This window comes from Heptranchias perlo, unplaced genomic scaffold, assembly GCF_035084215.1.
Source record: "Heptranchias perlo isolate sHepPer1 unplaced genomic scaffold, sHepPer1.hap1 HAP1_SCAFFOLD_1825, whole genome shotgun sequence".
Lineage (NCBI taxonomy): Eukaryota > Metazoa > Chordata > Chondrichthyes > Hexanchiformes > Hexanchidae > Heptranchias > Heptranchias perlo.
The window spans coordinates 466-21,951 of NW_027139104.1; the positions used below are offsets into that span (position 1 = coordinate 466).

The 21,486-nt window shown below is 60.6% G+C and overlaps 1 protein-coding gene across 1 annotated transcript; it reads left to right on the forward strand.

Moving 5' to 3' along the window:
• Positions 1–12,118: 12,118 nt before the first annotated feature.
• On the forward strand, positions 12,119–21,486 carry LOC137309839 (condensin complex subunit 1-like; the record flags this gene model as incomplete). Its single annotated transcript, XM_067977855.1, has 6 exons — positions 12,119–12,373; positions 15,139–15,247; positions 16,465–16,588; positions 17,925–18,078; positions 19,959–20,136; positions 21,432–21,486. Coding segments are annotated over 4 exons (576 nt in total), but the record flags the coding sequence as incomplete, so codon positions are not given.

The window sequence follows — 21,486 nt, forward strand, 5'->3', positions numbered from 1 at the left end:
ACACAGGGACAGGAGGAGGCCCATTCAGCCCCTCGAGCCTGTTACACAGGGACAGGAGAAGGCCATTCAGCCCCCTCGAGCCTGTTACACAGGAACAGGAGGAGGCCCATTCAGCCCCCTCGAGCCTGTTACACAGGGACAGGAGGAGGCCATTCAGCCCCCTCGAGCCTGTTACACAGGAACAGGAGGAGGCCATTCAGCCCCTCGAGCCTGTTACACAGGAATAGGAGGAGGCCCGTTCAGCCCCTCGAGCCTGTGACACAGGGACAGGAGGAGGCCATTCAGCCCCTCGAGCCTGTTACACAGGGAGAGGAGAAGGCCATTCAGCCCCCTCGAGCCTGTTACCATAGGAACAGGAGGAGGCCCATTCAGCCCCTCGAGCCTGTTACACAGGAACAGGAGGAGGCCCGTTCAGCCCCTCGAGCCTGTTACACAGGAACAGGAGGAGGCCCGTTCAGCCCCTCGAGCCTGTTACCATAGGAACAGGAGGAGGCCCGTTCAGCCCCCTCGAGCCTGTTACCATAGGAACAGGAGGAGGCCCGTTCAGCCCCCTCGAGCCTGTTACCATAGGAACAGGAGGAGGCCCGTTCAGCCCCCTCGAGCCTGTCACACAGGAACAGGAGGAGGCCCGTTCAGCCCCTCGAGCCTGTTACACAGGAACAGGAGTAGGCCCGTTCAGCCCCTCGAGCCTGTTACACAGGAACAGGAGGAGGCCATTCAGCCCCCTCGAGCCTGTTACCATAGGAACAGGAGGAGGCCCATTCAGCCCCCTCGAGCCTGTTACACAGGAACAGGAGGAGGCCCATTCAGCCCCTCGAGCCTGTTACCATAGGAACAGGAGGAGGCCCATTCAGCCCCCTCGAGCCTGTTACACAGGAACAGGAGGAGGCCCATTCAGCCCCCTCGAGCCTGTTACACAGGAACAGGAGGAGGCCCATTCAGCCCCTCGAGCCTGTTACACAGGAACAGGAGGAGGCCATTCAGCCCCCTCGAGCCTGTTACACAGGAACAGGAGGAGGCCCATTCAGCCCCTCGAGCCTGTTACACAGGAACAGGAGGAGGCCATTCAGCCCCCTCGAGCCTGTTACACAGGAACAGGAGGAGGCCCGTTCAGCCCCTCGAGCCTGTTACCATAGGAACAGGAGGAGGCCCGTTCAGCCCCTCGACCCTGTTACACAGGAACAGGAGGAGGCCATTCAGCCCTCGAGCCTGTTACCATAGGAACAGGAGGAGGCCCATTCAGCCCCTCGAGCCTGTTACACAGGAACAGGAGGAGGCCCATTCAGCCCCTCGAGCCTGTTACCATAGGAACAGGAGGAGGCCCATTCAGCCCCCTCGAGCCTGTTACACAGGAACAGGAGGAGGCCCATTCAGCCCCCTCGAGCCTGTTACACAGGAACAGGAGGAGGCCCATTCAGCCCCTCGAGCCTGTTACCATAGGAACAGGAGGAGGCCCGTTCAGCCCCTCGAGCCTGTTACACAGGAACAGGAGGAGGCCCGTTCAGCCCCTCGACCCTGTTACACAGGAACAGGAGGAGGCCCATTCAGCCCCTCGAGCCTGTTACACAGGAACAGGAGGAGGCCCATTCAGCCCCCTCGAGCCTGTTACACAGGAACAGGAGGAGGCCCATTCAGCCCCTCGAGCCTGTTACCATAGGAACAGGAGGAGGCCCGTTCAGCCCCTCGAGCCTGTTACCATAGGAACAGGAGGAGGCCCGTTCAGCCCCTCGACCCTGTTACACAGGAACAGGAGGAGGCCATTCAGCCCCTCGAGCCTGTTACCATAGGAACAGGAGCAGGCCCATTCAGCCCCTTGAGCCTGTTACCATAGGAACAGGAGGAGGCCCATTCAGCCCCTCGAGCCTGTTACCATAGGAACAGGAGGAGGCCCGTTCAGCCCCTCGAGCCTGTTACCATAGGAACAGGAGGAGGCCCGTTCAGCCCCTCGAGCCTGTTACACAGGAACAGGAGGAGGCCCATTCAGCCCCCTCGAGCCTGTTACACAGGAACAGGAGGAGGCCCATTCAGCCCCTCGAGCCTGTTACACAGGGACAGGAGGAGGCCCATTCAGCCCCCTCGAGCCTGTTACACAGGAACAGGAGGAGGCCCATTCAGCCCCTCGAGCCTGTTACACAGGAACAGGAGGAGGCCCATTCAGCCCCTCGAGCCTGTTACACAGGAACAGGAGGAGGCCCATTCAGCCCCTCGAGCCTGTTACACAGGAACAGGAGGAGGCCCATTCAGCCCCCTCGAGCCTGTTACACAGGAACAGGAGGAGGCCCATTCAGCCCCTCGAGCCTGTTACACAGGGACAGGAGGAGGCCCATTCAGCCCCCTCGAGCCTGTTACACAGGAACAGGAGGAGGCCCATTCAGCCCCTCGAGCCTGTTACACAGGAACAGGAGGAGGCCCATTCAGCCCCTCGAGCCTGTTACACAGGAACAGGAGGAGGCCCATTCAGCCCCTCGAGCCTGTTACACAGGAACAGGAGGAGGCCCATTCAGCCCCCTCGAGCCTGTTACACAGGAACAGGAGGAGGCCCGTTCAGCCCCTCGAGCCTGTTACACAGGAACAGGAGGAGGCCCATTCAGCCCCCTCGAGCCTGTTACACAGGAACAGGAGGAGGCCCATTCAGCCCCTCGAGCCTGTTACACAGGGACAGGAGGAGGCCCATTCAGCCCCCTCGAGCCTGTTACACAGGAACAGGAGGAGGCCCATTCAGCCCCTCGAGCCTGTTACACAGGAACAGGAGGAGGCCCATTCAGCCCCTCGAGCCTGTTACACAGGAACAGGAGGAGGCCCATTCAGCCCCTCGAGCCTGTTACACAGGAACAGGAGGAGGCCCATTCAGCCCCCTCGAGCCTGTTACACAGGAACAGGAGGAGGCCCATTCAGCCCCCTCGAGCCTGTTACACAGGAACAGGAGGAGGCCCATTCAGCCCCTCGAGCCTGTTACACAGGAACAGGAGGAGGCCCATTCAGCCCCCTCGAGCCTGTTACACAGGGACAGGAGAAGGCCATTCAGCCCCCTCGAGCCTGTTACACAGGGACAGGAGGAGGCCCATTCAGCCCCTCGAGCCTGTTACACAGGGACAGGAGAAGGCCATTCAGCCCCCTCGAGCCTGTTACACAGGAACAGGAGGAGGCCCATTCAGCCCCCTCGAGCCTGTTACACAGGGACAGGAGGAGGCCATTCAGCCCCCTCGAGCCTGTTACACAGGGACAGGAGGAGGCCCATTCAGCCCCCTCGAGCCTGTTACACAGGAACAGGAGGAGGCCATTCAGCCCCTCGAGCCTGTTACACAGGGACAGGAGAAGGCCATTCAGCCCCCTCGAGCCTGTTACACAGGAACAGGAGTAGGCCCGTTCAGCCCCTCGAGCCTGTTACACAGGAACAGGAGGAGGCCCGTTCAGCCCCTCGAGCCTGTTACCATAGGAACAGGAGGAGGCCCGTTCAGCCCCCTCGAGCCTGTTACCATAGGAACAGGAGGAGGCCCATTCAGCCCCTCGAGCCTGTTGCACGGGAACAGGAGGAGGCCCGTTCAGCCCCTCGAGCCTGTTACACAGGAACAGGAGGAGGCCCGTTCAGCCCCTCAAGCCTGTTACCATAGGAACAGGAGGAGGCCCGTTCAGCCCCCTCGAGCCTGTTACCATAGGAACAGGAGGAGGCCCATTCAGCCCCCTCGAGCCTGTTACACAGGGACAGGAGGAGGCCATTCAGCCCCCTCGAGCCTGTTACACAGGGACAGGAGGAGGCCCATTCAGCCCCCTCGAGCCTGTTACGCAGGAACAGGAGGAGGCCCGTTCAGCCCCCTCGAGCCTGTTACCATAGGAACAGGAGGAGGCCCATTCAGCCCCCTCGAGCCTGTTACACAGGAACAGGAGGAGGCCCGTTCAGCCCCTCGAGCCTGTTACACAGGAACAGGAGGAGGCCCGTTCAGCCCCTCGAGCCTGTTACCATAGGAACAGGAGGAGGCCCATTCAGCCCCTCGAGCCTGTTACACAGGAACAGGAGGAGGCCCGTTCAGCCCCTCGAGCCTGTTACACAGGGACAGGAGGAGGCCCATTCAGCCCCTCGAGCCTGTTACACAGGAACAGGAGGAGGCCCGTTCAGCCCCTCAAGCCTGTTACCATAGGAACAGGAGGAGGCCCGTTCAGCCCCCTCGAGCCTGTTACCATAGGAACAGGAGGAGGCCCGTTCAGCCCCCTCGAGCCTGTTACCATAGGAACAGGAGGAGGCCCGTTCAGCCCCTCGAGCCTGTTACACAGGAACAGGAGGAGGCCCATTCAGCCCCCTCGAGCCTGTTACACAGGAACAGGAGGAGGCCCATTCAGCCCCCCTCGAGCCTGTTACACAGGAACAGGAGGAGGCCCATTCAGCCCCCTCGAGCCTGTTACACAGGAACAGGAGGAGGCCCATTCAGCCCCCTCGAGCCTGTTACACAGGAACAGGAGGAGGCCATTCAGCCCCTCGAGCCTGTTACACAGGAACAGGAGGAGGCCATTCAGCCCCTCGAGCCTGTTACACAGGAACAGGAGGAGGCCATTCAGCCCCTCGATCCTGTTACACAGGAACAGGAGGAGGCCATTCAGCCCCTCGAGCCTGTTACACAGGAACAGGAGGAGGCCCATTCAGCCCCCTCGAGCCTGTTACCATAGGAACAGGAGGAGGCCCATTCAGCCCCCTCGAGCCTGTTACACAGGAACAGGAGGAGGCCCATTCAGCCCCCTCGAGCCTGTTACACAGGGACAGGAGGAGGCCATCCAGCCCCTCGATCCTGTTACACAGGAACAGGAGGAGGCCATTCAGCCCATCGAGCCTGTTACGCCTTTCACTGAGATCACGGCTGATCTGTATCCGAACTCCATCCACCCTCCTTGGCTCCATAATCCCATAACCACCCCATGCCTAGTAATAAATCTATCGATCTCCGATTTAAAAGTATTAATTGAGCTGTAGTATCTACTGCTTCTTGAGGCAGCGAGTTCCACCCTTTGCGTGAAGAAGTGTTCCTCTCCTGAACGGCCTGGCTCTGATTTTAAGGTGACGTCCCCTTCTCCTACACTCCCACACTCCCCACCAGCGGAAAAGGTTTCTCTCTGTCTACCCTATCCATTCCGGCTTCTCCATTTCCCAGATACCAGCTTAAAACGGGTCCTTTATATGTTATCCACAGGTTGCCCACACTGGGCGCCACTCTCCCTGACCCTGGTCCATAGGAACAGGAGGAGGCCCGTTCAGCCTCCTCGAACCTCGAATCAGATCACAGCCGATCTGCACCTCAACCCCATTTGCCCGCCTTTGCTCCATATCCCTTGATATCCTGAACCAACAAGATAGCTCCAATTGACTCCTGGCATCCACAGCCTTGAGGGGGAGAGAGTTCCAGATTTCCACTCCCCTTTGTGTGAAGAAATGCTTCCTGACATCACCCCTGAACGGCCTGGCTCTCATTTTAAGGTTCTGGACTCCCTCCCTTGTTCTGGACTCCCTCCACCAGAGGAGATAGTTTCACTCACTATCTAAGCTTTCAAATCCTTTAATCGTCAATTAGAAACATGGAAAATAGGAGCAAGAGTAGGCCTTCCGGCGTGCTCCGCCATTCAAAATGATCATGGCTGACCATCTAACTCAGTGCCCCGTTCCCGCTTTCTCCCCATATTCCTTGATCCCTTTAGCATTAAGAAATATATCTATCTCCTTCTTGAATACATCTAATGACTTGGCCTCCACTGCCTTCTGTGGTAGAGAATTCCACAGGTTCACCACCCTCTGAGTGAAGAAATTTCTCCTCATCTTGGTTCTGAATGTCCTACCCCGTATCCTGAGACCATGACCCCTGGTTCTGGACTCCCCAACCATCGGGAACATCCTTCCTGCATCTAGTCTGTCTAGTCCTGTTCGAATTTTACATGTTTCGATGAGATCACATCTCATTCTTCTAAACTCGAGTGAATATAGGCCTAGTCGACCAAATCTCTCCTCATACGTCAGTCCTGCCATCCCAGGAATCAGTCTGGTAAACCTTCGTTGCACTCCCTCCATGGCAAGGACATCCGTCCTCAGATAAGGAGACCAAAACTGCGCACAATACTCCAGGTGTGGTCTCACCAAGGCTCTGTACAACTGCAGTAAGACATCCCTGCTCCTGTACTCAAATCCTCTTGCAATGAAGGCCAACATATCATTCGCCTTCCTAACTGCTTGCTGCACCTGAATGCTCGCTTTCAGCGACTGGTGTACAAGGACACCCAGGTCTCGTTGCACCTCCCCTTTTCCCAATCTATCACCATTCAGATAATTTACCTTTCTGTTTTTACAACCAAAGTGGATAACTTCACATTTATCCACATTATACTGCATCTGCTATGTTCTTGCCCATTCACCCAACTTGTCTAAATCACATTGGAGCCTCTTTGCATCCTCCTCACAGCTCACAATCCACCCCAGCTTTGTGTCATCTGCAAACTTGGAAATGTTACATTTGGTTCCCTCATCCAAATCATTGATATATATTGTAAATATCTGGGGCTCAAGCACTGATCCCTGCCGTACCCCACTAGTCACTGCCTGCCACCTGGAAAAAGACCCGTTTATTCCTACTCTCTGTTTCCTGTCTGTCAACCAATTCTCAATCCATGCCAGTATATTCCCCCCCAATCCCATGTGCTTTAATTTTGCACACTAACCTCTTGTGTGGGACCTTATCAAAAGCCTTCTGAAAATCCAAGTACACCACATCCACTGGTTCTCCCCTATCTATTCTACTAGTTACATCCTCAAAAACTCCAGTAGATTTGTTAAGCATGATTTCCCTTTCATAAACCCATGCTGACTTTGTCCAATCCCGTTAATGCCCTCCAAGTGTTCTGTTATCACATCCTTTATAATAGACTCTAGCATTTTCCCCACTACTGATGTTAGGCGAACTGGTCTGTAATTCCTTGTTTTCTCTTTCTCCCTCCTTTTTTAAATAGTGGGGTTACATTTGCCACCCTCCAATCTGTAGGAACTGTTCCAGAGTCTATAGAATTTTGGAAGATGATCACCAATGCATCCACTATTTCCAGGGCCACCTCCTTTAGTATTCTGGGATGTAGATTATCAGACCCTGGGGATTTGTCAGCCTTTAGCCCCATTAATTTCCCTAGCACTTTTTTTTACTAAGACTGGTTTCCTTCAGTTCCTCCCTCTCACTGGACCCTTGGTTCCCTAACATTGCTGGCAGGTTATTAGTCTTTAATCTTCTAATCTCAAAGAAGACAAGCCTAGTTTGTGCATTAATTTAACCCTCTAGATTTGATAGAGTTGTTCAAAACCATGAAGGGTTTTGACAGTTTTTTTTTATTCGTTCACGGGATGTGGGCGTCGCTGGCAAGGCCGGCATTTATTGCCCATCCCTAATTGCCCTTGAGAAGGTGGTGGTGAGCCGCCTTCTTGAGCCATTTCAGAGGGCAATTAAGAATCAACCACATTGCTGTGGGTCTGGAGTCACATATAGGCCAGACCGGGTAAGGGCGGCAGGCTTCCTTCCCTAAAGGACATTAGTGAACCAGATGGGTTTTTACGACAATCCGGTAGTTTCATTACTGATACTAGTATTTTTAATTCCAGATTTTTATTTAATTAATTGAATTTAAATTCGCCAGCTGCCGTGGCGGGATTTGAACTCATGACTCTGGATTTTAGTCCAGGCCTCTGGATTACTAGCCCAGTAACATAACCACTATGCTACCGTACCCTTGAGTAAATAAGGAGAAACTGTTTCCAGTGGGCAGGAGGGTCGGTAACCAGAGGACGCAGATTTAAGATGATTGGCAAATGAACCAGAGGCGACATGAGGAAACATTTTTTTACACAGCGAGTTATGATCTGGAACGTGCTGCCTGAAAGGGAAGCAGGTTCAGTAGTAACTTTCAAAAGGGAATTGGATAAATACTTGGAAGGTGGGAAAGAGCAGGGGGAGTGGGACTAATTGGATAGCTCGTTCAAAGAGCTGGCACAGGCACGAAGGGCCGAATGGCGGCCTCCTATGCTGTGATACTATGAATCATCACGAGCGATGGGGAATGGGACTGAGGGGAGAGATCTTTGAGAGAGGGGCACAGGGGGCGATGGGGAATGGGACTGAGGGGAGAGATCTTTCAGAGAGGGGTACAGGGGGCGATGGGGAATGGGACTGAGGGGAGAGAGGGGCACAGGGGGCGATGGGGAATGGGACTGAGGGGAGAGATCTTTGAGAGAGGGGCACAGGGGGCGATGGGGAATGGGACTGAGGGGAGAGATCTTTCAGAGAGGGGTACAGGGGGCGATGGGGAATGGGACTGAGGGGAGAGAGGGGCACAGGGGGCGATGGGGAATGGGACCGAGGGGAGAGATCTTTCAGAGAGAGGGGCACAGGGGGCGATGGGGAATGGGACTGAGGGGAGAGATCTTTGAGAGAGGGGCACAGGGGGCGATGGGGAATGGGACTGAGGGGAGAGATCTTTCAGAGAGAGGGGCACAGGGGGCGATGGGGAATGGGACTGAGGGGAGAGATCTTTCAGAGAGAGGGGCACAGGGGGCGATGGGGAATGGGACTGAGGGGAGAGATCTTTCAGAGAGAGGGGCACAGGGGGCGATGGGGAATGGGACCGAGGGGAGAGATCTTTGAGAGAGGGGCACAGGGGGGCGATGGGGAATGGGACTGAGGGGAGAGATCTTTCAGAGAGAGGGGAACAGGGGGCGATGGGGAATGGGACTGAGGGGAGAGATCTTTCAGAGAGAGGGGTACAGGGGGCGATGGGGAATGGGACTGAGGGGAGAGATCTTTCAGAGAGAGGGGAACAGGGGGCGATGGGGAATGGGACTGAGGGGAGAGATCTTTCAGAGAGAGGGGTACAGGGGGCGATGGGGAATGGGACTGAGCGGAGAGATCTTTCAGAGAGAGGGGCACAGGGGGCGATGGGCCTCATGGGGAAAGGGCAGGGGACGTAACAACACCCTCCCTCCCACCACCCCTGGCCAGTTTTCTCTCCTACTGACCCTCGATACCCCACTCTGTCCCATTTCTCATCACCACCGTTCAGCTCCCGATCACCTCGTTCATTCTTGTACTCTGTTTTAAGACTCTTAGCTCCACCCTTTGGGATTGGCCGTGGCTCCTGCTCCTGATCAATTCCCACTGGCTCCCGCTGGGAAGCGTGTGTGGGGTGAGGGTGGGGGCGGAGGCGGAGAAGATCGGGGAATGGTGTCAGGATGCCCGCCCCGCCTCCACAACAACTACTTGCATTTATACAGTGCCTTTAACGTGAGTTTTAAAAAAAATCCCAGGGTGCTTCACGGGTGCATAAATCAGACACAAATTTGAGCCGCGTAAGGAGATATAAGGACAGTTGACCAAAGCTTGGTCAAAGAGGTAGGTTTTAAAGAAAGGAAGGAAGAGCTTGCATTTATATAGTGCCTTTCACAACCCTAAAGACGCCCCAAAGTGCTTCACAACCAATGTAGTCACTGTCGTAATGCAGGAAACCACGGAAGCCGATTCGCGCACAGCAAGATCCCACACATTGCAATGTGATAATGACAAATCATCTGTTTTTAGTGATGTTGGTTGAGGGATAAATATTGGCCCCTGGAAACTGGGGAGAACTCCCCCCGCCGCTGTGCTCCGGGATCTTCTACAGCCACCTGAGAGGGCAGACGGGGCCTCGGGTTAGCATCTCATCTGGAAGACGGCACATCTGATAGTGCCGCACTCCCTCGGTGCCGCCCCTCCGACAGCGCGGCGCTCCCTCGGCTCCGACAGCGCGGCGCTCCCTCAGTACCGACCCTCCCACAGTGCGGCGCTCCCTCAGTACCGACCCTCCGACAGTGCGGCGCTCCCTCAGTACCGACCCTCCGACAGTGCGGCGCTCCCTCAGTACCGACCCTCCCACAGTGCGGCGCTCCCTCAGTACCGACCCTCCGACAGCGCGGCGCTCCCTCGGCTCCGACAGTGCGGCGCTCCCTCAGTACCGACCCTCCGACAGCGCGGCGCTCCCTCGGCGCCGACCCTCCGACAGTGCGGCACTCCCTCGGTACCGGCACTCCCTCGGTACCGACCCTCCGACGGTGCGGCGCTCCCTCGGCGCCGACCCTCCGACAGTGCGGCACTCCCTCGGTACCGACCCTCCGACGGTGTGGCGCTCCCTCAGTACCGACCCTCCGACAGTGCGGCGCCGACCCTCCGACGGTGCGGCGCTCCCTCAGTACTGACCCTCCGACAGTGCGGCGCTCCCTCGGTACCGACCCTCCGACAGTGCAGCGCCGACCCTCCGACGGTGCGGCGCTCCCTCAGTACTGACCCTCCGACAGTGCGGCACTCCCTCAGTACAGACCCTCCGACAGTGCGGCGCTCCCTCAGTACCGACCCTCCGACGGTGCGGCGCTCCCTCAGTACCGACCCTCCGACGGTGCGGCGCTCCCTCAGCACCGACCCTCCGACGGTGCGGCGCTCCCTCAGCACCGACCCTCCGACGGTGCGGCGCTCCCTCAGCACCGACCCTCCGACGGTGCGGCGCTCCCTCAGCACCGACCCTCCGACAGTGCGGCGCTCCCTCAGTACCGACCCTCCGACGGTGCGGCGCTCCCTCAGTACCGACCCTCCGACGGTGCGGCGCTCCCTCAGTACCGACCCTCCGACGGTGCGGCGCTCCCTCAGTACCGACCCTCCGACGGTGCAGCGCTCCCTCAGTACCGACCCTCCGACGGTGCGGCGCTCCCTCAGTACCGACCCTCCGACGGTGCGGCGCTCCCTCAGTACCGACCCTCCGACGGTGCGGCGCTCCCTCAGTACCGACCCTCCGACGGTGCGGCGCTCCCTCAGTACCGACCCTCCGACGGTGCGGCGCTCCCTCAGTACCGACCCTCCGACGGTGCGGCGCTCCCTCAGTACCGACCCTCCGACGGTGCGGCGCTCCCTCAGTACCGACCCTCCGACGGTGCGGCGCTCCCTCAGTACCGACCCTCCGACGGTGCGGCGCTCCCTCAGTACCGACCCTCCGACGGTGCGGCGCTCCCTCAGTACCGACCCTCCGACGGTGCGGCGCTCCCTCAGTACCGACCCTCCGACGGTGCGGCGCTCCCTCAGTACCGACCCTCCGACGGTGCGGCGCTCCCTCAGTACCGACCCTCCGACGGTGCGGCGCTCCCTCAGTACCGACCCTCCGACGGTGCGGCGCTCCCTCAGTACTGACCCTCCGACGGTGCGGCGCTCCCTCAGTACAGACCCTCCGACGGTGCGGCGCTCCCTCAGTACCGACCCTCCGACGGTGCGGCGCTCCCTCAGTACCGACCCTCCGACAGTGCGGCGCTCCCTCGGTACCAACCCTCCGACAGTGCGGCACTCCCTCAGTACCGACCCTCCGACGGTGCGGCGCTCCCTCAGTACCGACCCTCCGACAGTGCGGCGCTCCCTCAGTAATGCAGTGGAATGTCGGTCTAGATTTTCTGTTCAAGTCTCTGGAGTGGGACTTGAACCCACGACCCTCTGACTCAGAGGCGAGAGTGCAACTCAAGGAGGGTCTTAAAGGAGGAGAGACAGGCGGAGAGGTTTAGGGAGGGAATTCCACAACTTGAGGCCCAGGCAGCTGAAGGCACGGCCGCCAACGGTGGAGCGATGGGAATCGGGGTCGTGTAAGAGGCCAGAATCGGAGGATCGCTGAGACCTCGGAGGGGTTGCAGGGGGCTGGAGGAGGTTACAGAGATCGGGAGGGGGTGGCGAGGGGCCGTGGAGGGATTTGAACAGGAGGATGAGAATTTTATAATCGAGGCGTTGCCGGACCGGGAGCCAGTGTGGGTCCAGCGAGCGCAGAGTGGGGGTGACGGGCGAACCAACATTCACTGTGTGGGTACGTGTGGAGGATAAGGCCCTTGGGGTGAGGAACTGGAGGGTGACTGGTGCCCATGGAACCCTGTTCCCATCCCACCCCTCCCCAGTGAGAGTCAGCACCGGGATGGTGGGGGGGGGATAGATCTGGGGAGTGGGTTGGGAAATATTTTGTTTCGAAAGGCTGTAACGTCGAATCTTACAGCACTAAAGGAGGCCGTTCGGCCCGTCGCTCCTGTGCCGGCTCTTTGAAAGAGCTGCCCAATTAGTCCCACGGCCCCCTGGTGATTTCGGACCCCTCCCGTTGGGCTGAGTTTACTTTGCTCTCCTTCGCCGCAGACTGTGCGGACTCTGGGCCTGGATTGCCGGCCCACCTCCTCACCAACCTGGTCTCCCTCGTCGGGAACGTGGCCCTTCAGCAGTTGGTTCACCTGGAGCGAGCGATCGGCCCTGAGATCCAGCGCCGGCGGGTGATCCGGGAGGAGCGGGAGGCCAAGGAGAAGAGCAAGAAGGAGACGTCCAAGGTGAGCCCGAGAGTAGGGGGGAGGAGAGTGAGCCCGTCCCGTTCCCCGGGGGGAAGACTGAGCCCTCCCGTTCCCCGGCCCTCCCTCTTCCCCCCCACCCCGGAGGGAGACTGAGCCCGTCCCGTCCCCCGGAGGGAGACTGAGCCCGTCCCGTCCCCCAACCCTCTCTCTCCCTCCGGGGGAAGACTGAGCCCATCCCATTCCCCGGGGGGAGACTGAGCCCACCCCATCCCCCGACCCCCTCTCTCCCCCTGGGGGAGGACTGGGCCCGTCCCGTTCCCCGGGGGGGAGGACTGGGCCCGTCCCGTTCCCCGGGGGGGAGGACTGGGCCCGTCCCGTTCCCCGGGGGGGAGGACTGGGCCCGTCCCGTTCCCCGGGGGGGAGGACTGGGCCCGTCCCGTTCCCCGGGGGGGAGGACTGGGCCCGTCCCGTTCCCCGGGGGGGAGGACTGGGCCCGTCCCGTTCCCCGGGGGGGAGGACTGGGCCCGTCCCGTTCCCCGGGGGGGAGGACTGGGCCCGTCCCGTTCCCCGGGGGGGAGGACTGGGCCCGTCCCGTTCCCCGGGGGGGAGGACTGGGCCCGTCCCGTTCCCCGGGGGGGAGGACTGGGCCCGTCCCGTTCCCCGGGGGGGAGGACTGGGCCCGTCCCGTTCCCCGGGGGGGAGGACTGGGCCCGTCCCGTTCCCCGGGGGGGAGGACTGGGCCCGTCCCGTTCCCCGGGGGGGAGGACTGGGCCCGTCCCGTTCCCCGGGGGGGAGGACTGGGCCCGTCCCGTTCCCCGGGGGGGAGGACTGGGCCCGTCCCGTTCCCCGGGGGGGAGGACTGGGCCCGTCCCGTTCCCCGGGGGGGAGGACTGGGCCCGTCCCGTTCCCCGGGGGGGAGGACTGGGCCCGTCCCGTTCCCCGGGGGGGAGGACTGGGCCCGTCCCGTTCCCCGGGGGGGAGGACTGGGCCCGTCCCGTTCCCCGGGGGGGAGGACTGGGCCCGTCCCGTTCCCCGGGGGGGAGGACTGGGCCCGTCCCGTTCCCCGGGGGGGAGGACTGGGCCCGTCCCGTTCCCCGGGGGGGAGGACTGGGCCCGTCCCGTTCCCCGGGGGGGAGGACTGGGCCCGTCCCGTTCCCCGGGGGGGAGGACTGGGCCCGTCCCGTTCCCCGGGGGGGAGGACTGGGCCCGTCCCGTTCCCCGGGGGGGAGGACTGGGCCCGTCCCGTTCCCCGGGGGGGAGGACTGGGCCCGTCCCGTTCCCCGGGGGGGAGGACTGGGCCCGTCCCGTTCCCCGGGGGGGAGGACTGGGCCCGTCCCGTTCCCCGGGGGGGAGGACTGGGCCCGTCCCGTTCCCCGGGGGGGAGGACTGGGCCCGTCCCGTTCCCCGGGGGGGAGGACTGGGCCCGTCCCGTTCCCCGGGGGGGAGGACTGGGCCCGTCCCGTTCCCCGGGGGGGAGGACTGGGCCCGTCCCGTTCCCCGGGGGGGAGGACTGGGCCCGTCCCGTTCCCCGGGGGGGAGGACTGGGCCCGTCCCGTTCCCCGGGGGGGAGGACTGGGCCCGTCCCGTTCCCCGGGGGGGAGGACTGGGCCCGTCCCGTTCCCCGGGGGGGAGGACTGGGCCCGTCCCGTTCCCCGGGGGGGAGGACTGGGCCCGTCCCGTTCCCCGGGGGGGAGGACTGGGCCCGTCCCGTTCCCCGGGGGGGAGGACTGGGCCCGTCCCGTTCCCCGGGGGGGAGGACTGGGCCCGTCCCGTTCCCCGGGGGGGAGGACTGGGCCCGTCCCGTTCCCCGGGGGGGAGGACTGGGCCCGTCCCGTTCCCCGGGGGGGAGGACTGGGCCCGTCCCGTTCCCCGGGGGGGAGGACTGGGCCCGTCCCGTTCCCCGGGGGGGAGGACTGGGCCCGTCCCGTTCCCCGGGGGGGAGGACTGGGCCCGTCCCGTTCCCCGGGGGGGAGGACTGGGCCCGTCCCGTTCCCCGGGGGGGAGGACTGGGCCCGTCCCGTTCCCCGGGGGGGAGGACTGGGCCCGTCCCGTTCCCCGGGGGGGAGGACTGGGCCCGTCCCGTTCCCCGGGGGGGAGGACTGGGCCCGTCCCGTTCCCCGGGGGGGAGGACTGGGCCCGTCCCGTTCCCCGGGGGGGAGGACTGGGCCCGTCCCGTTCCCCGGGGGGGAGGACTGGGCCCGTCCCGTTCCCCGGGGGGGAGGACTGGGCCCGTCCCGTTCCCCGGGGGGGAGGACTGGGCCCGTCCCGTTCCCCGGGGGGGAGGACTGGGCCCGTCCCGTTCCCCGATCCTCCCTCTCCCCCCGGGGGGGAGGACTGGGCCCGTCCCGTTCCCCGATCCTCCCTCTCCCCCCGGGGGGGTAACTGAGCCCGTCCCAACCCTTCCTCCCTCCATGTGTTGGGATCGAGCCTCCTTTCACCATCTCCGACTCTAACCCAATCTGTCCCCACGGCCTTGAGCTGTGGAACTCCTTCCCTCCCTCAGGCTCCCATCAAACTACAATCTCGGCCCATCCCCGACCTCTGTCCTGCACAGAGACCCTCGGCCCTTCCCCTGCCCCGCACTGTGACCCTCAGCCTTTCCCTGACCTCTGTCCTGCACAGTGTCTCTTGGCCCTTCTCTGACCTGTACCGTGACTCTCGGCCTTTCCCTATCCTGCACCGTGACCTGCAACATAACCCTCGACCTGGCCCCTGTCCTGCACCGTGACCCTCGGCCCCTCACCCTGACTCCCAATTAGAGAGGGATTTTGAAATGTTATTTTTTCGACTCTCCCGGTTCGTAGAATGCCAGCACGAGCGCCATAGAGGAGGAGCTGGGATTGGCGGAGGCCTCGCCTGAGGATACAGAGACTGAACTGGTCCGCAAAATCTGTGACGTGGAACTGCTGGACGGTGAGTTATCCCACAGGGAGCAGATGTGTTAAACCCGACCCAACCTCGGGCAGTGGGTCTGACTGAGGAGAGACAGAGGGTGGGTAGAGTCCATGATAGGGGAGAGTGTCCATGGGCTGTGGGAGGGGATTAAATGGGTGGGGAGAGTCCATGATAGGGGAGAGTGTCCATGGGCTGTGGGAGGAGATTAAATGGGTGGGGAGAGTCCATGATAGGGGAGAGTGTCCATGGGCTGTGGGAGGGGATTAAATGGGTGGGGAGAGTCCATGATAGGGGAGAGTGTACATGGGCTGTGGGAGGAGATTAAATGGGTGGGGAGAGTCCATGATAGGGGAGAGTGTCCATGGGCGGTGGGAGGAGATTAAATGGGTGGGGAGAGTCCATGATAGGGGAGAGTGTACATGGGCTGTGGGAGGAGATTAAATGGGTGGGGAGAGTCCATGATAGGGGAGAGTGTCCATGGGCGGTGGGAGGAGATTAAATGGGTGGGGAGAGTCCATGATAGGGGAGAGCGTCCATGGGCTGTGGGAGGGGATTAAATGGGTGGGGAGAGTCCATGATAGGGGAGAGTGTACATGGGCTGTGGGAGGAGATTAAATGGGTGGGGAGAGTCCATGATAGGGGAGAGTGTCCATGGGCGGTGGGAGGAGATTAAATGGGTGGGGAGAGTCCATGATAGGGGAGAGTGTCCATGGGCGGTGGGAGGAGATTAAATGGGTGGGGAGAGTCCATGATAGGGGAGAGTGTCCATGGGCTGTGGGAGGGATTAAATGGGTGGGGAGAGTCCATGATAGGGGAGAGTGTCCATGGGCTGTGGGAGGAGATTAAATGGGTGGGGAGAGTCCATGATAGGGGAGAGTGTCCATGGGCGGTGGGAGGAGATTAAATGGGTGGGGAGAGTCCATGATAGGGGAGAGTGTCCATGGGCTGTGGGAGGGGATTAAATGGGTGGGGAGAGTGTCCATGGGCTGTGGGAGGGGATTAAATGGGTGGGTAGGGTCCATGATAGGGGAGAGTGTCCATGGGCTGTGGGAGGAGATTAAATGGGTGGGGAGAGTCCATGATAGGGGAGAGTGTCCATGGGCTGTGGGAGGGGATTAAATGGGTGGGGAGAGTCCGTGGGGGTCTCGATCCACAGGTTCGGGGGCCCCTCCTGCTCCATTCTGTGACCGGTTGTAGACACGGTGCGGTGTTTCACAGACTCTTTCTGATGATAGATCGACAGCTGCTCTCTGCCTTTGTACCCTTGATTGTGAAGATTTGCAGTAACCCCGGCAAATACAGTGACCCCGACCTGGCTACAGCCTCCTGCCTCACCCTCTGTAAGATCAGCATGGTCAGGTAAATAGGGTCCCACACTGAGCCCGGGAGGGGGGGTGCGCGAGGGGAGGCGGGAGGGGGGGGCGCGGGGTGTGGGGAGGTGGGAGGGGGTGGGTGGTGGGGAGGTGGGAGGGGGTGGGTGGTGGGGAGGTGGGTGGTGGGAGGTGGGTGGTGGGGAGGTGGGTGGTGGGGAGGTGGGTGTGGGGAGGTGGGAGGGGGGTGGGTGGTGGGGAGGTGGTGGTGGGTGGTGGAGGGGGTGGGTGGTGGGGAGGGGGTGGGTGGTGGGGAGGTGGGAGGGTGGTGGGGAGGTGGGAGGGTGGTGGGGAGGTGGGAGGGTGGTGGGGAGGTGGGAGGGGGTGGGTGGTGGGGAGGTGGGAGGGGGTGGGTGGTGGGGAGGTGGGAGGGGGTGGGGAGGTGGGAGGGGGTGGGTGGTGGGGAGGGGGTGGGTGGTGGGGAGGGGGTGGGTGGTGGGGAGGGGGTGGGTGGTGGGGAGGTGGGAGGGGGTGGGGTGGTGGGGAGGTGGTGGTGGGTGGTGGGAGGGGGTGGGTGGTGGGGAGGGGGTGGGGTGGTGGGGAGGGGGTGGGTGGTGGGAGGTGGGAGGGTGGTGGGAGGTGGAGGGGGTGGGTGGTGGGGAGGTGGGAGGGGTGGGTGGTGGGGAGGTGGAGGGGGGTGGGTGGTGGGGAGGTGGGAGGGGTGGGTGGTGGGGAGGGGGTGGGTGGTGGGGAGGGGGTGGGTGGTGGGGAGGGGGTGGGTGGTGGGAGGGGGTGGGTGGTGGGGAGGGGGTGGGTGGTGGGGAGGTGGAAGGGGGTGGGTGGTGGGGAGGTGGGAGGGGGTGGGTAGGTGGGAGGGGGGGGGAGGTGGGAGGGGGTGGGTAGGTGGGAGGGGGTGGGTGGTGGGAGGGGGTGGGTGGTGGGGAGGGGGGGGGGAGGTGGGAGGGGGTGGGTGGTGGGGAGGGGGGGGGGGAGGTGGGAGGGGGTGGGTGGTGGGGGAGGTGGGAGGGGAGGTGGGGAGGGGGTGGGTGGTGGGGAGGTGGGAGGGTGGTGGGGAGGTGGGAGGGTGGTGGGAGGTGGGAGGGGTGGTGGGGAGGGGGTGGGTGGTGGGGAGGTGGGAGGGGTGGGGGGTGGGAGGGGGTGGGTGGTGGGGAGGTGGGAGGGGGTGGGTGGTGGGGAGGGGTGTGGGTGGTGGAGGGGTGGGTGGTGGGGAGGTGGGAGGGGGTGGGTGGTGGGGAGGTGGGAGGGGGTGGGTGGTGGGAGGTGGGAGGGGGTGGGTGGGGGTAGGACAGGCAGTGAAACCGTTAATGTAACCCTTTGATCACTGTATCTGAGACCCCCCCCTCTCCCGTCTCTTCCCCCCACAGTTACGATTTCTGTATGAACCACCTTCGTCTCCTCTTCACCATGCTGGAGAAATCGTCCCAGCCCGCCATCCGCTCAACACCATGGTAGCCCTCGGGGACCTCTCCTTCCGATTCCCCAACCTCATCGAACCTGGACCCCCCACTTGTACGCCAGGTAACTGCCTCACCTTTCATCCAGCCACCTCCCTTCAGCCCATCGTCCTGCTGTCACGGTGGGTGTGTGATGGGATTCGGAGCAGAGACTGACCGACAGTAGTGGGTGTGAGTGAGGTATTCCGCCTGTCAGTAACAGGGGGAAGGCGCTGGGGGGAGAGGGGTTACTGAGTGACAGTGGGAGGGAGGGGGATTAACATCAGTAGAGATACAGTCAGTAACACAGGGCGCTGGGGGAGAGGGGTTACTGAGTGACAGTGTGAGGGAGAGGGATTAACATCAGTAGAGATACAGTCAGTAACACAGGGCGCTGGGGGAGAGGGGTTACTGAGTGACAGTGTGAGGGAGAGGGATTAACATCAGTAGAGATACAGTCAGTAACACAGGGTGCTGGGGGAGAGGGTTACTGAGAGACAGTGTGAGGGAGAGGGATTAACATCAGTAGAGATACAGTCAGTAACACAGGGCGCTGGGGGGAGAGGGGTTACTGAGTGACAGTGTGAGGGAGAGGGATTAACATCAGTAGAGATACAGTCAGTAACACAGGGTGCTGGGGGGAGAGGGGTTACTGAGTGACAGTGTGAGGGAGAGGGATTAACATCAGTAGAGATACAGTCAGTAACACAGGGCGCTGGGGGGAGAGGGGTTACTGAGAGACAGTGTGAGGGAGAGGGATTAACATCAGTAGAGATACAGTCAGTAACACAGGGTGCTGGGGGGAGAGGGGTTACTGAGAGACAGTGTGAGGGAGAGGGATTAACATCAGTAGAGATACAGTCAGTAACACAGGGTGCTGGGGGGAGAGGGTTACTGAGAGACAGTGTGAGGGAGAGGGATTAACATCAGTAGAGATACAGTCAGTAACACAGGGCGCTGGGGGAGAGGGGTTACTGAGTGACAGTGTGAGGGAGAGGGATTAACATCAGTAGAGATACAGTCAGTAACACAGGGCGCTGGGGGGAGAGGGGTTACTGAGTGACAGTGTGAGGGGGAGAGGGATTAACATCAGTAGAGATACAGTCAGTAACACAGGGCGCTGGGGGAAGAGGGGTAGGTTACTGGGTGACAATGTGAGGGAGAGGGATTAACATCAGTAGAGATACAGTCAGTAACACAGGGCGCTGGGGGAGAGGGGTTACTGAGAGACAGTGTGAGGGAGAGGGATTAACATCAGTGGAGATACAGTCAGTAACACAGGGTGCTGGGGGGAGAGGGGTTACTGAGAGACAGTGTGAGGGAGAGGGATTAACATCAGTAGAGATACAGTCAGTAACACAGGGCGCTGGGGGGAGAGGGGTTACTGAGTGACAGTGTGAGGGAGACGGGATTAACATCAGTAGAGATAGTCAGTAACACAGGGCGCTGGGGGGAGAGGGGTTACTGAGAGACAGTGTGAGGGAGAGGGATTAACATCAGTAGAGATACAGTCAGTAACACAGGGCGCTGGGGGGAGAGGGGGTTACTGAGAGACAGTGAGGGAGAGGGATTAACATCAGTAGAGATACAGTCAGTAACACAGGGCGCTGGGGGGAGAGGGGTTACTGAGAGACAGTGTGAGGGAGAGGGATTAACATCAGTAGAGATACAGTCAGTAACACAGGGCGCTGGGGGAGAGGGGTTACTGAGTGACAGTGTGAGGGAGAGGGATTAACATCAGTAGAGATACAGTCAGTAACACAGGGCGCTGGGGGGAGAGGGGTTACTGAGTGACAGTGTGAGGGAGAAGGATTAACATCAGTAGAGATACAGTCAGTAACACAGGGCGCTGGGGGAGAGGGGTTACTGAGTGACAGTGTGAGGGAGGGGGATTAACATCAGTAGAGATACAGTCAGTAACACGGAGCTCTGATGCTGTACACACGCCTCTGCTCCCTTGTACAGGTTGCGAGACAGTTCTTCGACTGTACGCCGAACAGCCCTGATCGTGATGACCCACCTGATCCTGAACGACATGGTCAAGGTGAAAGGTCAGATCAGTGAAATGGCGGTCCTGATCATTGATGAGGACGAGGGCATTGCAGTGTTAGCCAGGAGTTTCTTCAACGAGCTCTCTAACAAGGTAGGTCCGGAATGAGGGAGGGATTGGAACGTGTGGGAGTGACTGACACTGTACTGGGGGGTATGGGAGTGACTGACACTACCGGGGGATATGGAGTGACTTACTTTACTGGGGGGTATGGGAGTGACTGACATACTACTGGGGGTATGGGAGTGACTGACACACTGTACTGGGGGGTATGGGAGTGACTGACACACTGTACTGGGGGGTGTGGGAGTGACTGACACTGTACTGGGGATATGGGAGTGACTGACACTGTACTGGGGGGTATGGGAGTGACTGACACTGTACTGGGGATATGGGAGTGACTGACACTGTACTGGGGGTATGGGAGTGACTGACACTGTACTGGGGATATGGGAGTGACTGACACTGTACTGGGGTTATGGGAGTGACTGACACTGTACTGGGGATATGGGAGTGACTGACACTGTACTGGGGGGTATGGGAGTGACTGACACACTGTCCTGGGGTTATGGGAGTGACTGACACTCTGTATTGGGGTTATGGGAGTGACTGACACTCTGTATTGGGGTTATGGGAGTGACTGACACTGTCCTGGGGTTATGGGAGTGACTGACACTCTGTATTGGGGTTATGGAGTGACTGACACTCTGTATTGGGGTTATGGGAGTGACTGACACACTGTCCTGGGGTTATGGGAGTGACTGACACTCTGTACTGGGGGTATGGGAGTGACTGACACTGTACTGGGGGTATGGGAGTGACTGACACTCTGTATTGGGGTTATGGGAGTGACTGACACTGTACTGGGGGTATGGGAGTGACTGACACTGTACTGGGGGTATGGGAGTGACTGACACTGTACTGGGGTATGGGAGTGACTGACACTGTACTGGGGGGTATGGGAGTGACTGACACACTGTACTGGGGGGTATGGGAGTGACTGACACTGTACTGGGGGTATGGGAGTGACTGACACTGTACTGGGGATATGGGAGTGACTGACACACTGTACTGGGGATATGGGAGTGACTGACACACTGTACTGGGGATATGGGAGTGACTGACACTGTACTGGGGGTATGGGAGTGACTGACACTGTACTGGGGGTATGGGAGTGACTGACACTGTACTGGGGGTATGGGAGTGACTGACACACTGTACTGGGGGTATGGGAGTGACTGACACTGTACTGGGGGGTATGGGAGTGACTGACACTCTGTATTGGGGGTATGGGTGTGGGGCCGTGGTCCCCTCCCAATCACTGCCTCCTGCAGGTGAACATAGTGGGAGACACCAGCCTGATCTGTGCCCCTCTCTCTCCTGTACAGGGGAACGCTGTATATAACCTGCTGCCTGACATCATTAGCCGCCTCTCTGACCCAA